Source organism: Agelaius phoeniceus, chromosome Z (genome assembly GCF_051311805.1).
Source record: "Agelaius phoeniceus isolate bAgePho1 chromosome Z, bAgePho1.hap1, whole genome shotgun sequence".
Lineage (NCBI taxonomy): Eukaryota > Metazoa > Chordata > Aves > Passeriformes > Icteridae > Agelaius > Agelaius phoeniceus.
In genome coordinates, this window is record NC_135303.1 from 71,698,738 (window position 1) to 71,712,865 (window position 14,128).

At 40.8% G+C, this 14,128-nt stretch overlaps 2 protein-coding genes across 2 annotated transcripts in view; one reads left to right on the top strand and one right to left on the bottom strand.

Annotated features, from left to right (window-relative positions):
• THBS4 (thrombospondin 4) overlaps positions 1-1,863 on the top strand; it is a 38,868-nt gene extending 37,005 nt beyond the window's left edge. Inside the window, exon 22 of the mRNA XM_054651887.2 lies at positions 1,650-1,863. Within this exon, the coding sequence (XP_054507862.1) occupies positions 1,650-1,711 (62 nt within the window). The 3' untranslated portion in view covers positions 1,712-1,863. The remainder of the gene's footprint in view (positions 1-1,649) is intronic.
• Positions 1,864-4,923: 3,060 nt separating this feature from the next.
• SERINC5 (serine incorporator 5) overlaps positions 4,924-14,128 on the bottom strand; it is a 40,639-nt gene continuing 31,434 nt past the window's right edge. Inside the window, exons 10-12 of the mRNA XM_054652765.2 lie at positions 12,609-12,648; positions 11,800-11,947; positions 4,924-11,530 (exon numbers count right to left, since the gene is read on the bottom strand). Of these exons, the coding sequence (XP_054508740.2) occupies positions 11,383-11,530; positions 11,800-11,947; positions 12,609-12,648 (336 nt within the window). The 3' untranslated portion in view covers positions 4,924-11,382. The remainder of the gene's footprint in view (positions 11,531-11,799; positions 11,948-12,608; positions 12,649-14,128) is intronic.

Here is a 14,128-nt window from a genome sequence, read left to right on the forward strand (position 1 = left end):
AGAATGTGCCATCTGAGGGGCACAGCTGTCATCAGAGAATTAGGAATGTTACATAAAACCAACCGACTGAGAGCTGTACACACACAATAAACACAGTGATGCCATAATGTATGAAGATGCCTTGAGCTTTGAATACAAGGTGAAATACACCTGGAGAGTAAGTGAGCTCAGGCATCAGGCATCACTGTCACTTGTGTACTTGCTGGCTGGTCCTGTGAGGGGAGGGGGGGACAAGGTCATAAGATGCCTCTCCTCCCATGTAGGAATGCTCTTGCTTTTGTGGGAGTGTGCTGGCTCAGTTCTCTCGGGGCAAGAGCCTTTTAGCTTAGTCCTGATCATCCACTATACAAAATAACTCAAACTTTCATCACTCACATAGAGTCTGATCATTTCAGAGTATTTCTGTCCCAGCAGCAGTTCAGGTAACTTGAACTAGGGCTGAAAGGGCTGCCCCTCTTCCTCTCATCATCCATACCCCGTCTTTGGAAAATAATCTACCAGCCAAGTTGGAATAGTTTCCTTGTCTTCTTTCCGTGGACCTGAGAAGCCCAGTCCAGGACTGCAGGGGACATGGCCACTCTGTGGCATGTTATGCTGATGGACTCTGGTACTTGGACACTTAGTACACTTAGGCTGGCTCTTGGAGGTCACAGTTAAACAGGGAACTTCTAGACACTAGTGCGTACAAATAAAAGTTTCTTGGTAAGTATTTTCAACTGTATTGTAGTTTCCCAGAAAGCATGTATCAAAGCTGCCACTGTGTCACGCTTACATGGCAGTGAGCAGGCATGTGGCATTGCTGCAAGAGCTACATACAATGAAACCCACTCAAAAGAACTCTGAAGTCCCACAGTATCTCTGTTCTCATATCAGAGAAGTTCCTACATTAAGCAGAAAATGCTTGAAATTCCTTTCAAGTGTGTTTATATACATGTGTTTATATACATGTTCTTTTTTTGAGTTTAGAGCTACCTCTCCTGCATCAGGGTGGAAATAATCAGAGTGAAGTTGAGGTCATGCAATTGAGCTTTGTCGCTGTGGCTCCACTGCTGGCTGCAGCTTTAACTCTGTGGTTGCTCTGTTGCTCTCCAGATAAAATGTTTTGGGATCTGGCAAAGGCAGACTGCAAATAACGCTTCAAATAGATCTGTAGCTGCTCTTATGACATTGATCCATCTCCAGCTCCCTTGTCAAAGTCTCAAGTCTTTATGCCAGTTGATGTTGGTCCTGGGGTTAATGCTTTTTGTCCCTTCTTGTGGCCTGGGAAACCATCACATCCAAGTTGAATTAGGATATATGAGAAATAGAGATGCTGATGCTACAAATGTGTCTGGCATGCAGAGCAAGACAAGCACATCTCCTGCCTTTCTGGTCAGTGTTTATTGATAAAAATTTAAGAGTGCTAGCCACAAAGTCTTCAGAGATATGTAATTTGAGATTGACAGTACTCTTTTGTGGACTGTAGCACTCACTGTCTTGTTAGCCTCTTTCTCAGTGGTATACAGATAAAATTGAAAATATTCCCTATTCATTATTAATGTGGAAACAAAAGAGAAGCATGTTACCTAAAAAGAGACTAGGTGAGTAATTTAAGTGCTCCTTAATTTTGTCAGAAGAGACTAAACTTTTGCATATTTTCCTGTTTTCAGACACCATCCCAGAGGACTTTCAAGAATTTCAAGCGCAGCAATTTGGTGTTGGGGATATTTAAAAAGTAAAAGCAAACTAACATTGCTATTGCAAACAGTAAAACAATATATTTTAAATCCTTATATGATTTTTGTTGTCAGAATGCACACCGCAGCTTTGTTCTCATTGATGTGACTATGTCAGACTTTTTTTTTGTAAAAAAGTGAAAATAAAAAGGAGACAAAATATACTTGGGCCTCATGTCTTTTCAAATTTGCCCTAAAATCTAAAGAGCAGCATGTAAATGGAGTAACAAATTGCGTAAAATACACTCAAGAAAAGTTCGTATCTATTGCTTTTTTGGATTCAGTATTATTAAACAGGGTAGGGAAGAAAGTGGAGTTTTCTCCACCTTGAATGTGTTATAAACAACAGGTTGCATCTGGTAATGAAGTGGTTTGGAGCTGTTTGGCCGAGACATGTAGTACCTTTCCAGTCCTCCTAGGAATAGGTTATATCTCCTTTAGGACATTTTAAGGCCTTGGGAGACTGTTACTTTTGGCAGACTTCCTATTAAGGAAGTATTGGACCTCCCACTTCCAAAAATTGTGAGTCACACCACTACATCGTGGAAAAGCAAAAAAGCCGACAGCAGAGCATTGCAGTCACATCTTATGACTGCATGTGACTAAAACAAACAAAAGGAATACAGAATCACCTAGATAAAACAATCCTAACTTTCACATACACAAAGCCTGACCTGTCACCAGAACCAAGCTCTCTAGGGAGGTAGTGCAATATTATGCAAAGAAGTCACCAAACTAAAACACCAAAACATTGCATTAAGCACTAGTAACCATTAGGAAAGGACTGAAAACAGCCAAATGAAACTGTATCACAATGCACTCTCTAATTTGAAAGAAAGGTGTTAATACAATGTGCATTTTTACTACATTGTCTTTCAAAATGGGGCTAGGAAGGGAGAGAGGACAAGCTCCAAGGACTGTTGAATAGATAGGATAATTACTTTAAAAATAACTATATACTTTTAAAATAACTGTAGGATAATGACTTTAAAAAGTACAGTTGGAAATGGCACGTCAGTCTGGAGGGAGGGGGAAGGAATATAGTGAGAGTTTTAAAATCAGAAGTAACCCTGGGAAAATGAACAGTCCTAGCTCTTTCCCAGCAATAGGATACAGGGGGAATGCTGAGTTAAATTATCAGGTGAGAGCACCAAACAACAAAAACACATTTCTTGTTCTCAGTACAATAAAAATACCCTTAAGGATATTACAAGCTTTCAGAGGCTTTGCCATGAGCTCCTTCAACATTGCCAAAGTTTCTGGAAGCAGGGTGGCCCTAGGAACTGTCCCATGAGGATCCCAGAGTCCCACTACAAAAAGCACAATGCCAAAGCATTAATTTGGTTCAGTGCTTCATGATGAAAGGTCCTCCAGCTTCAGTCCTCCTTTCCCCTTGGCATCACTAAACCCAACCACTCACCAGATGTCTGAGAACTGAAAGGGTCTTTACTCTGGAGCAACACAGAGGGCATTGTCAAATGATGCTTAATAGATGACAAAAAATGTGTTTTTCTAGCTGAGCATGGGCTGTAACGGCAGTATTGTTCATTTATGAAGAAGAACACACACTGTAAAACAAATTTACATCTTCCTTATAAAACATTTGCATTTCACCAAAAACAGCCCCTTCTCCAGGCAGAAATCTTCTCTGAATGGTGTGGGCACAGCCTGGGCAGAAGGCAGTCACTACGCTCACCCATGCAACCACTGCAGAACACGTGGGGCCTGCAGTGCTCACATTTTGCACAAGTGGTCTCCTCGCAGTGGAGGCAACAGGCCTGGCCCACCCTGACGTGTCTGCAGCATGGGCAGCAGCTCCATCAGAAAACATGACTGCACTTGGCCTTCAAACCCTTGCTCTGCTCAGCCCCTCTCTTTTCCTGCTGCAAAGGCTGGCCCTTTGCCTTATCAGCTGGCTTACCGCCATGGAGCTTGCCTGTTTCAGGGCTCTCTTCCAGTCCATGGGCACTGGAGGCTGGAAGGAGATACAGGCTCTGGCTCTCAAGCTGTTGTCAAAGGTAACTGTGTGAAGCTGTGAGCCTTGAACCATCCCTGACAGAAAACCTTCGGGCTTGCAGTGCTGGCAGCCACAGATAAAAGTCACAAGTCAGACAGCCAGAACTTTCATTTCAGAAGGTGCTTTTGGGACCTTACGATGGGATGCTGGAGCTTACTGTGTCTGTTACATGGATACACCAACTGCTGGGCAGCCTGTAAGCTCAAGAGTGAAGCCAGCTGTAGCAAACATTTGTCCCAAGATCACAGTCTGGGCTTGGGAAACCTTCTGCCTCTAACATTCTCATCAGAGATTGTGCAGTCCCTATTTAGAAGTGTTTAAACAAGCTTCTCTAGCACCACAACTCCTTTCTGGACTGTTGTGCAATGCAGACATATCTCCATGTGTGGCCTCTGGTAGGTGAAGATGCTGCAATCCCACATCTTTAAAACTGAACATGTAGCTCACTCTTGACCCCACCGCCTGCACAGCAGGGCTGCACTCAGCTGGAGCAGCAGCTGTAACTACTTTGGAGTTCAGAATCCTGCAGCTTCTGCACCAGGATCAACCCTCTCAACAAAGGTTAACTCTTTCCTGTGTGCTCCAAACACCATGGCAAATACATTTCAAGTGCTTCTGTTTCCTGAAGACCATCTGGCTGGAATCGTGTGGAAGGAACATCCTGCCAGGATGCTGGGTGAGGGCAGTGGTGGGCAGGCTGGCAGGAGGCTATGGAGCACAGGCACTTGACTGTGCCAGTCCTTGAAACCTGTCTCTGCCTTCCTCTTCGGCCCAAACACACACCCTCCCAGCTCCATGCACCAGAGCTCCAGAGATCTGCATCTCAAAAAGCTGCACAGTGCTTCAGTGATACATCAGCCTTGAAGATCTTTTGTCTGCATTGCAAAGGTATCTCACACATCTCAGGGAGCTGGATGGTACAGAACAGATGCCACAGACAGATCTGTGCAATCTGCCGTCATCCAGTACCACACATCAGAGAAATACAGAAACAACATGGACATTGAAGGCCTCTAATACTCCACAGAGCAGCATTTTTTTGTTAAACAACACTGAAATTTAGTGAAAATAAAAGATCAACCAATTTACTTTTACTGGCTCAGTAACTGCATAACTCTTTTATTTAGATTATTTTATAAGTTTCTTCTAGAATGAACTGACTTTGAAAATTTAATGTATCACAACAATTCATTTCAAATGTAAGAAAAATTTTATTGGTCCATTAAACATTAAATCTAAAACAATACATTCACTCAGTATACAAAAGGAAGTGTCCATAAAAACCATTAACATGCTAAAAAGGCAAAGCTGTTGACTATTTTACAAGCAAGATCTTACAATTCTGGAATCTTTACCAATCCTTAAAAGTCAAACTGTTACAGTTGCTAAAGACCACAACACTTGCAAAAAAGTTAAATAAACTAGCAAAATTCCACTTCACTGGGCTACAGCTTAATAAAATAAAACCACACATACACACCAAAAAGTTCCCTTGAGATATTAAGAACCTTGAAAAAGACTAATTAAAATCCCCTCACCATTAAGAAAATGTGTTTACATTTTGACAACTATTTTGCATCCAGTTTTTGAACACGGCATATATGAGACTGAACACCACGCATCAGTGGTGAACAAAAAGCAGACACTGAACCCATATGTTCTCAGTAAATCTTTTCCCAGCTTGTATATTACAAGTAGAATGATTTCATCTGGAAGTTAATTCTCCGCACTTTAAGTTTGCATGGATGTCCAAAGGACATCTAAGCACCTGGACTTGTATCGGCAAGATGAAAACTAAAGCTATGCTATGTCCAGTGATCCATTACTTCCCCTTAGTTTTGCAAAATTCTTGGCTTTGCACTTTCTTCTTGGCTTCACGCTGAGGCTTCTTTGGCAAAAGCATGGCTGCAGTGCTGCACCCTGCAGCTCTGGTGAGCAAAAGCCCTGGAAGCTTTGGGCTGCTGGAGTGGTTTCAAAACTGACGAATGTGGCTCTGAACAAGTCTGTGAAAATGTCTGTATGCTACACACTGGGAACTATCAGGGACTGGCAGGCAGTGGGGAAGCCAACGTGGCTTATATCTGATATAAATTCTAACTTTTTAAAAACAACATTATTGAACAGGTGAGGAAAGAATCAAATCCAGATTTGATAAAAACCCCTGAACAAATGGGATTTAAGGGCTACTTGAAACCTACAGAATTTCCTTGGGCATTAGAAAGCAGTCATCATGCCAGTCTCTCAAAGTTGCTGCTTCAAACTCTGTACAGCATGTCTACATCCCCATCCTAGGCACTTGGGCACTCTGCCATGAGGATGTAGAAAATGCAGAGAAACACCAGTTCCCAAGCTATGTATCCCCATTCTGAGTAAAAAGGCTAAAGCTTTCTAAGCACTTGACCCCTGGCATTCACTTGTACAGTCATGTGAAACACTGAATTTTAACTACTGTTTACAAAACTGAAAACACAAGTAAAATGTCAGGGTGTTCATTATGTGTTTCCCTCCCACAAGAACTCATAGGCCACTTCAGAAAACAAAGAAGCAGTTGTCACAGAGAAAAACTGATCCATGTAATAAACTATGATCCTTGACTCTGCTTCAATGCTGCAGGCTGTCCTGCTATGAAAAGGAAAGGATCAGTAAGACTTGGTAAAGAGGTCTTTGCTAGTTTCTAGCACCAAAGACATCCCATTTGATAGGCAGCAGGTTGTCTGGGAATGAAGGAGGTTAACAGTGCCTTTAAAAAACATATCCAAGAAGAAAAAGTCAAGTAAAACAAGGAGATACAGCCTCCAAGTGAAAGACATTGCTTCTAAAGCCCAGAAGGAAAATGAGAGCAAAATTTTAGCTGTAGATAATCTCAACTCATCTAGCCACAAGGGTATGGTCTTGTGGTATTTTGCTTCATCAACTTAGGAGAAAAGCCTAGTAGTTTATAAAATCTTTACAGTGCAGTTTAAAAACAGTCAGTGGATTACTCTGTTGCTGATCTGTTCAGAGATGCCCATGGGATACTGTGGGCTGCTAGCCAAAGTTGAAGCAGCACTATCTTAAGTATCCAAATTTTACTCACGCCATCATTCAAAGCCAAAGAACTGTTAAAAACCAGCTTTTTCACAAGTGCAATGGTTGCTTCATTAACAGCAATGTTCTAGTCCAGAAATGGCTGCAGCAGTAGCTGACAAAGCTATTACACATGCGTAATTTATAATCTCAAAGCACTTATAGACTTGTAAAAAGGTGCTAAAACACAAAATAAATAAATAAATAGACATGCAGTGTTTATGATTCTGTGAGGGGATAATCCCTCTCTCTGGACTACACATATAGAAGCAACACTGAATTCTGCATTTCAGAGGAAAGCAGCCCAACCCAGGCAGGATTTACCACATTAGCTGGGCATGTAGAAGCTGTTTGAACCTCATGGAAATGCTGGAAGGAGAAAGCTGAGAGTATCACAAACATGCAATACCTTTAATGTGCGACTGCAGTGGAGCTCAGCTGCAAGGGCTGTCCGCACACTTTGAGGAACTATGTGGCCAACAGCAAATGAGCATACCCATCTGCTTTCCGCACATGCCTAGTAAAGTTTTACCATCTCATTTGTTAGTCCAGTTACTTGGATTCAGACACTTGCTCTCCGAGTCTGTCCCACTTATTTTACCCCAAACAAGAACTGGTTGTGACTGTGGCTCTTGGTTGCCTTCACAAAGAAAAGTAAAATTGTTCCAGTCTCAGATGACAGTGCAGCAGTGAAGTCCCATGTAGACTTTATGATGGCAAATTTGACAAAGCAGAAAAAAGCCAATAAAATTGTTTCACCTTCCCAGCAGGACTTCTGTCAACACTGTCTGTTCCTCAAAAGTCTATTAAAGATAGCATTAGTTCAAATTTAAATAGAGGAAATTTAGTACAGGACATGTTCTCTGGTCTTGCTGTCTTTGTAAGCTTTCTCACAGCCCAAATCCACTAGGAGCTGGAAGTGCTGCACTGCTTACGTCTGGGAACAAATTCAATGAACAAACATGGTACAAGGCAGGATAGACACTGTGCCGTGAACTGCCTCAGCAGACAGTTACCTGCACTTTCAGGTATGGGGAGAGAAAGTTAACTGTTTACAGCTTAAATGTAAAAAAATTATTTATTTACAAAAGCATCAGGCTACTTGTGAGTTTTCCCATTTAATTTTCCACTGCACAGTAACACCTGAAGCAGTCTTATCCCCAAAGGTTTGTCAAGCACAGATTGTTTGGTCTTCCATGTGCACTCCAGGTCTGATTGTGCCTTGTACACACTGGCGTGAGCTACAAGGCAGCACCACCCAGTCACAGGCTCAGTCCAGGTTTTCCAGTTCTAGTGCCACCTGAATTAATAGTTATCACAGCAGTAGGTATGAAGGCACTTCTTAACAAGTTGGTTTTTTTTTTAAGCCCATTTGCATTAACTGTTTGGAATCTATGGGCTGGGAATTTGATTCCTTGACCTGAGCCGAGGATTTTATTATGTAGTTGCACATGGAAGTTCACAGTACAGATTTTACAGCAAACATTAAGGCTGTAACATTTGCCTGGCCAGCAGGAAGCCTTGTGTTGATGAGGAACTAGAGTCTTTGCACACCCAAGTGCTACTAGTTACTGATTCCTTAGAAAGGCCTGGAAGTCCACAGCTGGATCTGGGGCACCATGGACACACAGGCCCTCAAAGTTATTTATTTTTGGGGGTTCCCCCCCCAAGCATTTGCTCAAAGTAGGCAAAACTGTGTAAACAGGCACTGCCCTATTCCCACTCTGTGTACACCTGCAGATCTACACGTTTAAGGTCAATAGTTAGTAGTAGGGAAGGATGAAGGAGCAGCTCAGTGAGGTGAGTGCTGTGTAAGAAGAATGGACCCATGCCTCACTGTGGACTTTCTTTTTACAGCCTTGCTTCTTCTGTGCTATTTCCCTAAACACCAGCATAAGGAGGTGCAGAAAGCCCTGATGCAAATACTAGATAAAATAAGTGTTTCTGTAAACAAGAGCATCCAAGGACCAAGATCAGTATTAAGATCATCCACAGTTGTGACTGGGATGCCCGAGAGCCAGACAACAGAAACGTTTTGCAGCCTGTAACTTGGCATAATGTGTGCCTCCCTCCATAAAGCTCCTTTCCCTGATTGTTCTGTTACAAAAACCATGACTAATTTATTTTAAAAAAATTCCAAACAAAACCCCCAAACAAACAAGCAAAAAAACAAACCCCAACCAAGCTTGGTTTCTCATAGTACATCATCTGTGGCACTAGAAGGCAAATCTTGCATGCCTCTTAGGATCAGGCAAGGCATGAGCCTGGACTATTTCAGTTGTAGCACACAACTACAGCACTGGATCAAACTGTTTGTCAGAATTGCTGCTGTGAGTTAGCTGGGACAACTATCAGTCATCACTGCACAGCCTACAAGCTCTCATCTTTAGAGATTGGACAAATAAATGCTTCTGGATTGAAAAAGCATTAATAAAGGCCTACTTCAGCTGCAGAAGTATCTGTGTAGCAAGACTCTAAATGCAGGCAGAAATGTTCTTGCTAGCAGTGCTCTTGGCAGGATCAGAACCTCCCCACAGAAGCAAAGGGAAAGAGGAAAACCTGCCTCCCTGTCCAGAGCTATTTGTTGCTCTTCTAACTCAGTGTCAAAGCCCAGCTTCAATTGCTATTTTTAATTCTTGGTGCAAATAAGAACACCAAGGCAGTCACTGCTGGACAGGCTCCTCCTTCCCTCAGATCTCAGGACATGTATTTTGAGGCTCTAATCACTGGGATAGGTGGCATAAGTAGACAGGACTGCAGGCCTGAAGATTTTGTTTCAGGTAAGAGTGCACAGGGTGGGGAAGATCACATCCCTAGAAGCTCCAAACAGGACAGAAGCCCTGGGATACCATAACAACAAGGCAGCTAAAAATGGCAATGAAAACAAGACGAGAATCAAGAACCAATATGTTAAGATTACTCACCAGGTGGGCATTAGCCATTAGTTATTACAACAGAACAACTAAGGCATGCAAATCTTTCGGCCAACCCACTGGCATCCAGGTTGTGCTTTTCTTTGACTTGCAGAAAGCAGTGGATGAAGATTTAAGGCTCAATCATATTTTTTTTAAAAAGGAGAGCTGCTAATTGGTTTATATTTTACACTGTACATGTGTGTGAATATTCATGTTGGGTGAGAGAAGACAAAAACCACCAGGACTAGCTCAAGTCATAAATTCATCCCACCAGAATGCAGATAAATATGGGGGTTCAACCTTTTTCAGCATTCAAGGCATTTGAGCTGTTGTTTTACCACCAAATCATCTGCTTAAATTAATTTAAAAAAAGGTGACAAGGTAGTGTTTAATATCGTCAAGTCATTTCTGTTAAGGCAGCTGCTTGTTGCATTTGTGTCTTCTGGTTTTGCTTTTCTGACTGCTTACTCCAGTGTTTGGAATAGAAGATCTACAAGAGTATTTCTGTCTCCATTAATACATTGGCTGGCTCCCATCCCGACAGCAAAAGTAGTACCAACAGAGGAGTATAAAAATATAGCAGTTAGAAGAAATACTTTCCAACAAACACACAAGCAGAAAAGATGATGACACACTATAGTCCTTTTCTGACCATCAATGCATCTAAAATATTATAAAACTAGTCATGGAAACATAACTGAAGACTTGGGAGACCTTTAGAGACAAGTTGGAAACAGCAGGGCAGAGAAGTAAATGAGCACCCCACTTTTAAATTTAACAGCAACAGGCAGTGCTCCCTAACTATCATTTTCTCAACAGCAAACGATGTAAATAAAGAATGTACCTTATCTTACATCCCCATGCAGTACACTCAACTTTTTGTGACCTGGCAAAGCAAAATTGGACAAAATTCAGTTTGAGAATTTGTGTGTAGAACTCCCCTTCAGTTATTAATTGGGCTAAATCTGAATTGCATAAAATATCGAAGTGTCTTTAAAGTAATAATAGAATAAATACTTTACTATCATTGGTACATTCCTTTCTCAATCTAGGTATAAAATAACTTAATATATTTAATACTTAGATAAACAATTTTTAGTAGATGCTTTGGCAGTCAAATTTTATATATTCTCTTATTTCTACAGAAGTTTTTAGATATGGTTTTGGAAAAAAAATTATCTGGATACTACTTACAAGAATTATATGCTGTACAAAACAGCAGTCCAAATCACTGCAAACTGTAAAAGAAACAGTTAATGAAAGAGTATAAAAAGGAATTAATGCATATTTGCTGGAAGATACCAAACACTCCTGGGAAGTAAGAAGATACCATCTGCACCATGAGTATTTCTTTTCTTGTCAATGAAGCCAGAGAAAGATTGCCAGTTATTTGAAGAGTACTTCACTTATTCCAGTTTATGCAACAACTGTGTATTCTACACACCACACATAAGCATTGTAAAGTTTCAAAACAGATTTGTTCCCTTAGGCAATGCTTGTTCATGATAATAAAAAATGGTAAAAAAAGTCTTCAATCATTTGTTTAGTCTGACTAAAAAGGTAATAACTGTTACATTATGATAAGTGGGTAATTGGTGTTTCCTCATTCCAAAAAAAAAAAAGAGAAAAAAAAACCAAAAAGAGAAAAACTTTAAATGACCTTTAGAGTTCACACTGAGAACTCTCTGGTTGGGCAACAGAGTGGAGCAATAAGAGTCCATAAGTACAGACAGACACAAACCCAACAGGAGACCATCTTAATCCAGAAGATAGACCAGGTTCCAGTGAAGAATTTTTCAATCTGAGCACTTTCATAACTGTTAAGGGAAAAAAAAATACATAATGACACAAAAGACTTTAACTAGTTAAACCATGGATGAAGCAAGGGAGAGCAGCCCTTTATAGAGCAAGATCTTGCTCAAGAATTCCCAAGAAAGACTTGTAATGTCTCTTCAAACTTCTACCACAAGGATTGGAAACACCCACACACCCACACAGCAGAACTTCCCCTTCACATCTTCCCTCTCAGCACAGAGAGATGTTAATTTGTTGGCATTAAAGAAACACGTTAAAGAAATACACTTACTGGAACCAATGAGTTACTGTCATCATCACATAGAGAGAAGCCAGGAAGAAAACAAAGTGGAAGTAGGCATAACTGTACACTGTGCCCTTCTTCTCATCATAAACCACAGTCTGGCCTCCCCTTTTCTCAACATGCTCTTCAGCATCAGCTGTAAGAGACAGGAACAAGAAAGTGTTGCAAATTTAATGAGAACTGAAAACAGCAGCTGGCTTCACAGAGAACACAGCAAAACATCAACAGTGTGATTTGGGAAAGTGTGACTGACACAGAGTAACACTTGAACATTTTCTCATCCACAGGGCATGGGCCTAAACCCTGCGTGAAAAACTGGACTAAAACTGAAATTCTGCCTTGTAACAGCTTCCTGGTTTACTGAGTAGATTTTGACCATTGAGAGCACTTAAATTGCTCTACCTGTGCAATATTTTTCTGGCAAGTCCAAGCTGATAAACCTGATTGTACCAGGTCTGCAAATAGGACACTCCCTTCCTATCTCACTCCTCAACTGCAGTCCCTGCAGAGCTGCTGAGCCAGAAGTCCAACTTTGTATGTTGCAGGAATGAAAAGTACTTTAAAGAATTATTAACTAGCCTAGTAGTCTGAGTAATTTTGAAATGGTGTTGTGACATCTCTTGCTTCTTTCCCTCTGTAGCCTAACTTGGAGCACTTCATCTGCTTCAGTTTGCATTCAGTACTCTATTGAATGAGGGTACGAGCAGCTCTCCATCCACAGCTGTGTCCTTACTCTCCTTGTGGCTTTGGTCCACAAGCCACAAATATGGTAAATTGTGCAGAGAAAACATAATTACCGTCTCCATCAGGTGCACAGCAAAAGCAGCAACGAGCTACCTGTGGAACAGACAACAGGAAGGGGGTAAGAACCTGTGCTACAGCAAAGCAGAACAGCTGGGGAAGGAAGGTCTGTTATGTCTAAACTACAGACACTAATTTAGAAAAGTCTGGTTTGTATTTCCAACCAGGACAAAACTTAAATTAGGATTTGCTCAGTAGCTCAGAACAGCAATTGCCAAGCAATTCCAAAGAAAAACCTGCTCAGTAAATTTGAAGAAATGAGCCAGTCTTTAAAAATTACTCTACCCATTTTACATAGCTCTAGGTCCAACACAGATTCAAATAATTATGACAAAATGGTGGAACAGCTACAATAAAGCACATTCATATTTAGAGGACTTATCTATTTAGATGTGTATACAAGTGCTTTTTAGGACATTTCTGTACTAAGATGAAAGTATAATGAACTTTTAAAGTTCATTATACATAAGTTGGAAATTACAACTGTACCAGTGTGAAATGTACCTACTTCTCTTTGCAAGATTTTGCTGAAATAGAGCCAGAATTAACACAAGAAGAATTAATAAAAGCAGAAACCTGGTTTTACTATTTTATTTAAATTAAGATCTCCTTTTTTTTTTAACCTGATGGAGAAAGAAAAGCTGAAATTTACACTGTGTTGAATGGTAATGTAAATGGAGAAAAGGCACTGACCATGAAATAAACAAATATAAGAGTATTTCCTGCACCAGACTATGGTAAAAGTCAGCACTTCCTGTAGTGCGTTACAAGTATTATTTGTACTCACAGTATCCTTCTTTGGGATTTCTTTTGCTTGTGGTCTGATTAAGACAATGAACCCTGTTAGGAAAATTCACTTTCCTATTACATTAATCAGTCTTTATACATGAAAGTGTATTAACCTTGTTTACTTGTATTAGTTCACAGCATACTGTACAATGTAATGAGGCACTGGAATTTTACTGGAGACTTTGGTATTGTTCATGCTTAAGTAAAACAGACTAAAGGACTGCCCAGCCCTGGAAATAAGGACATTGCTTCTTGGAAACTTAGAGCTGTCCATGAAGGATAAAACATGGCCCTGGACAGCCAAGGTAAGACCAGCATCCTAGGGCCTCTAAAACACCTTTGAAACCATAGCAGCATCACAGATAAGTAGCTGTCTCAAGACTGACTTAAAGGATGTCTGGATCAACAGATGAGCAGCAAGACTGCTGCAGAAATACAGCTGCTTTGCAAAGTTTTATCAGGATTAGTAATGATGGTGTGGGTGCCAGTGATTAGTCAAATCATGCTGCCCCTGAATGCCTGAAGGGTAGAAGTCCCTTGTATAAAACCACATTGAATAAATATTTATGCTTTGCACTTCTAAACTTTAGGTTTTAGTTTACTCCCTGTTGCAGGGACTGGCTGTGTGCTTTCCCAGACAACAGGTCTTTAAAGTAAAATGTCCAGCAGAAACATCAAGTGGGAGGTTCACTGAGAGGTTTGCTCCACATATCCCTGATTACCTGTA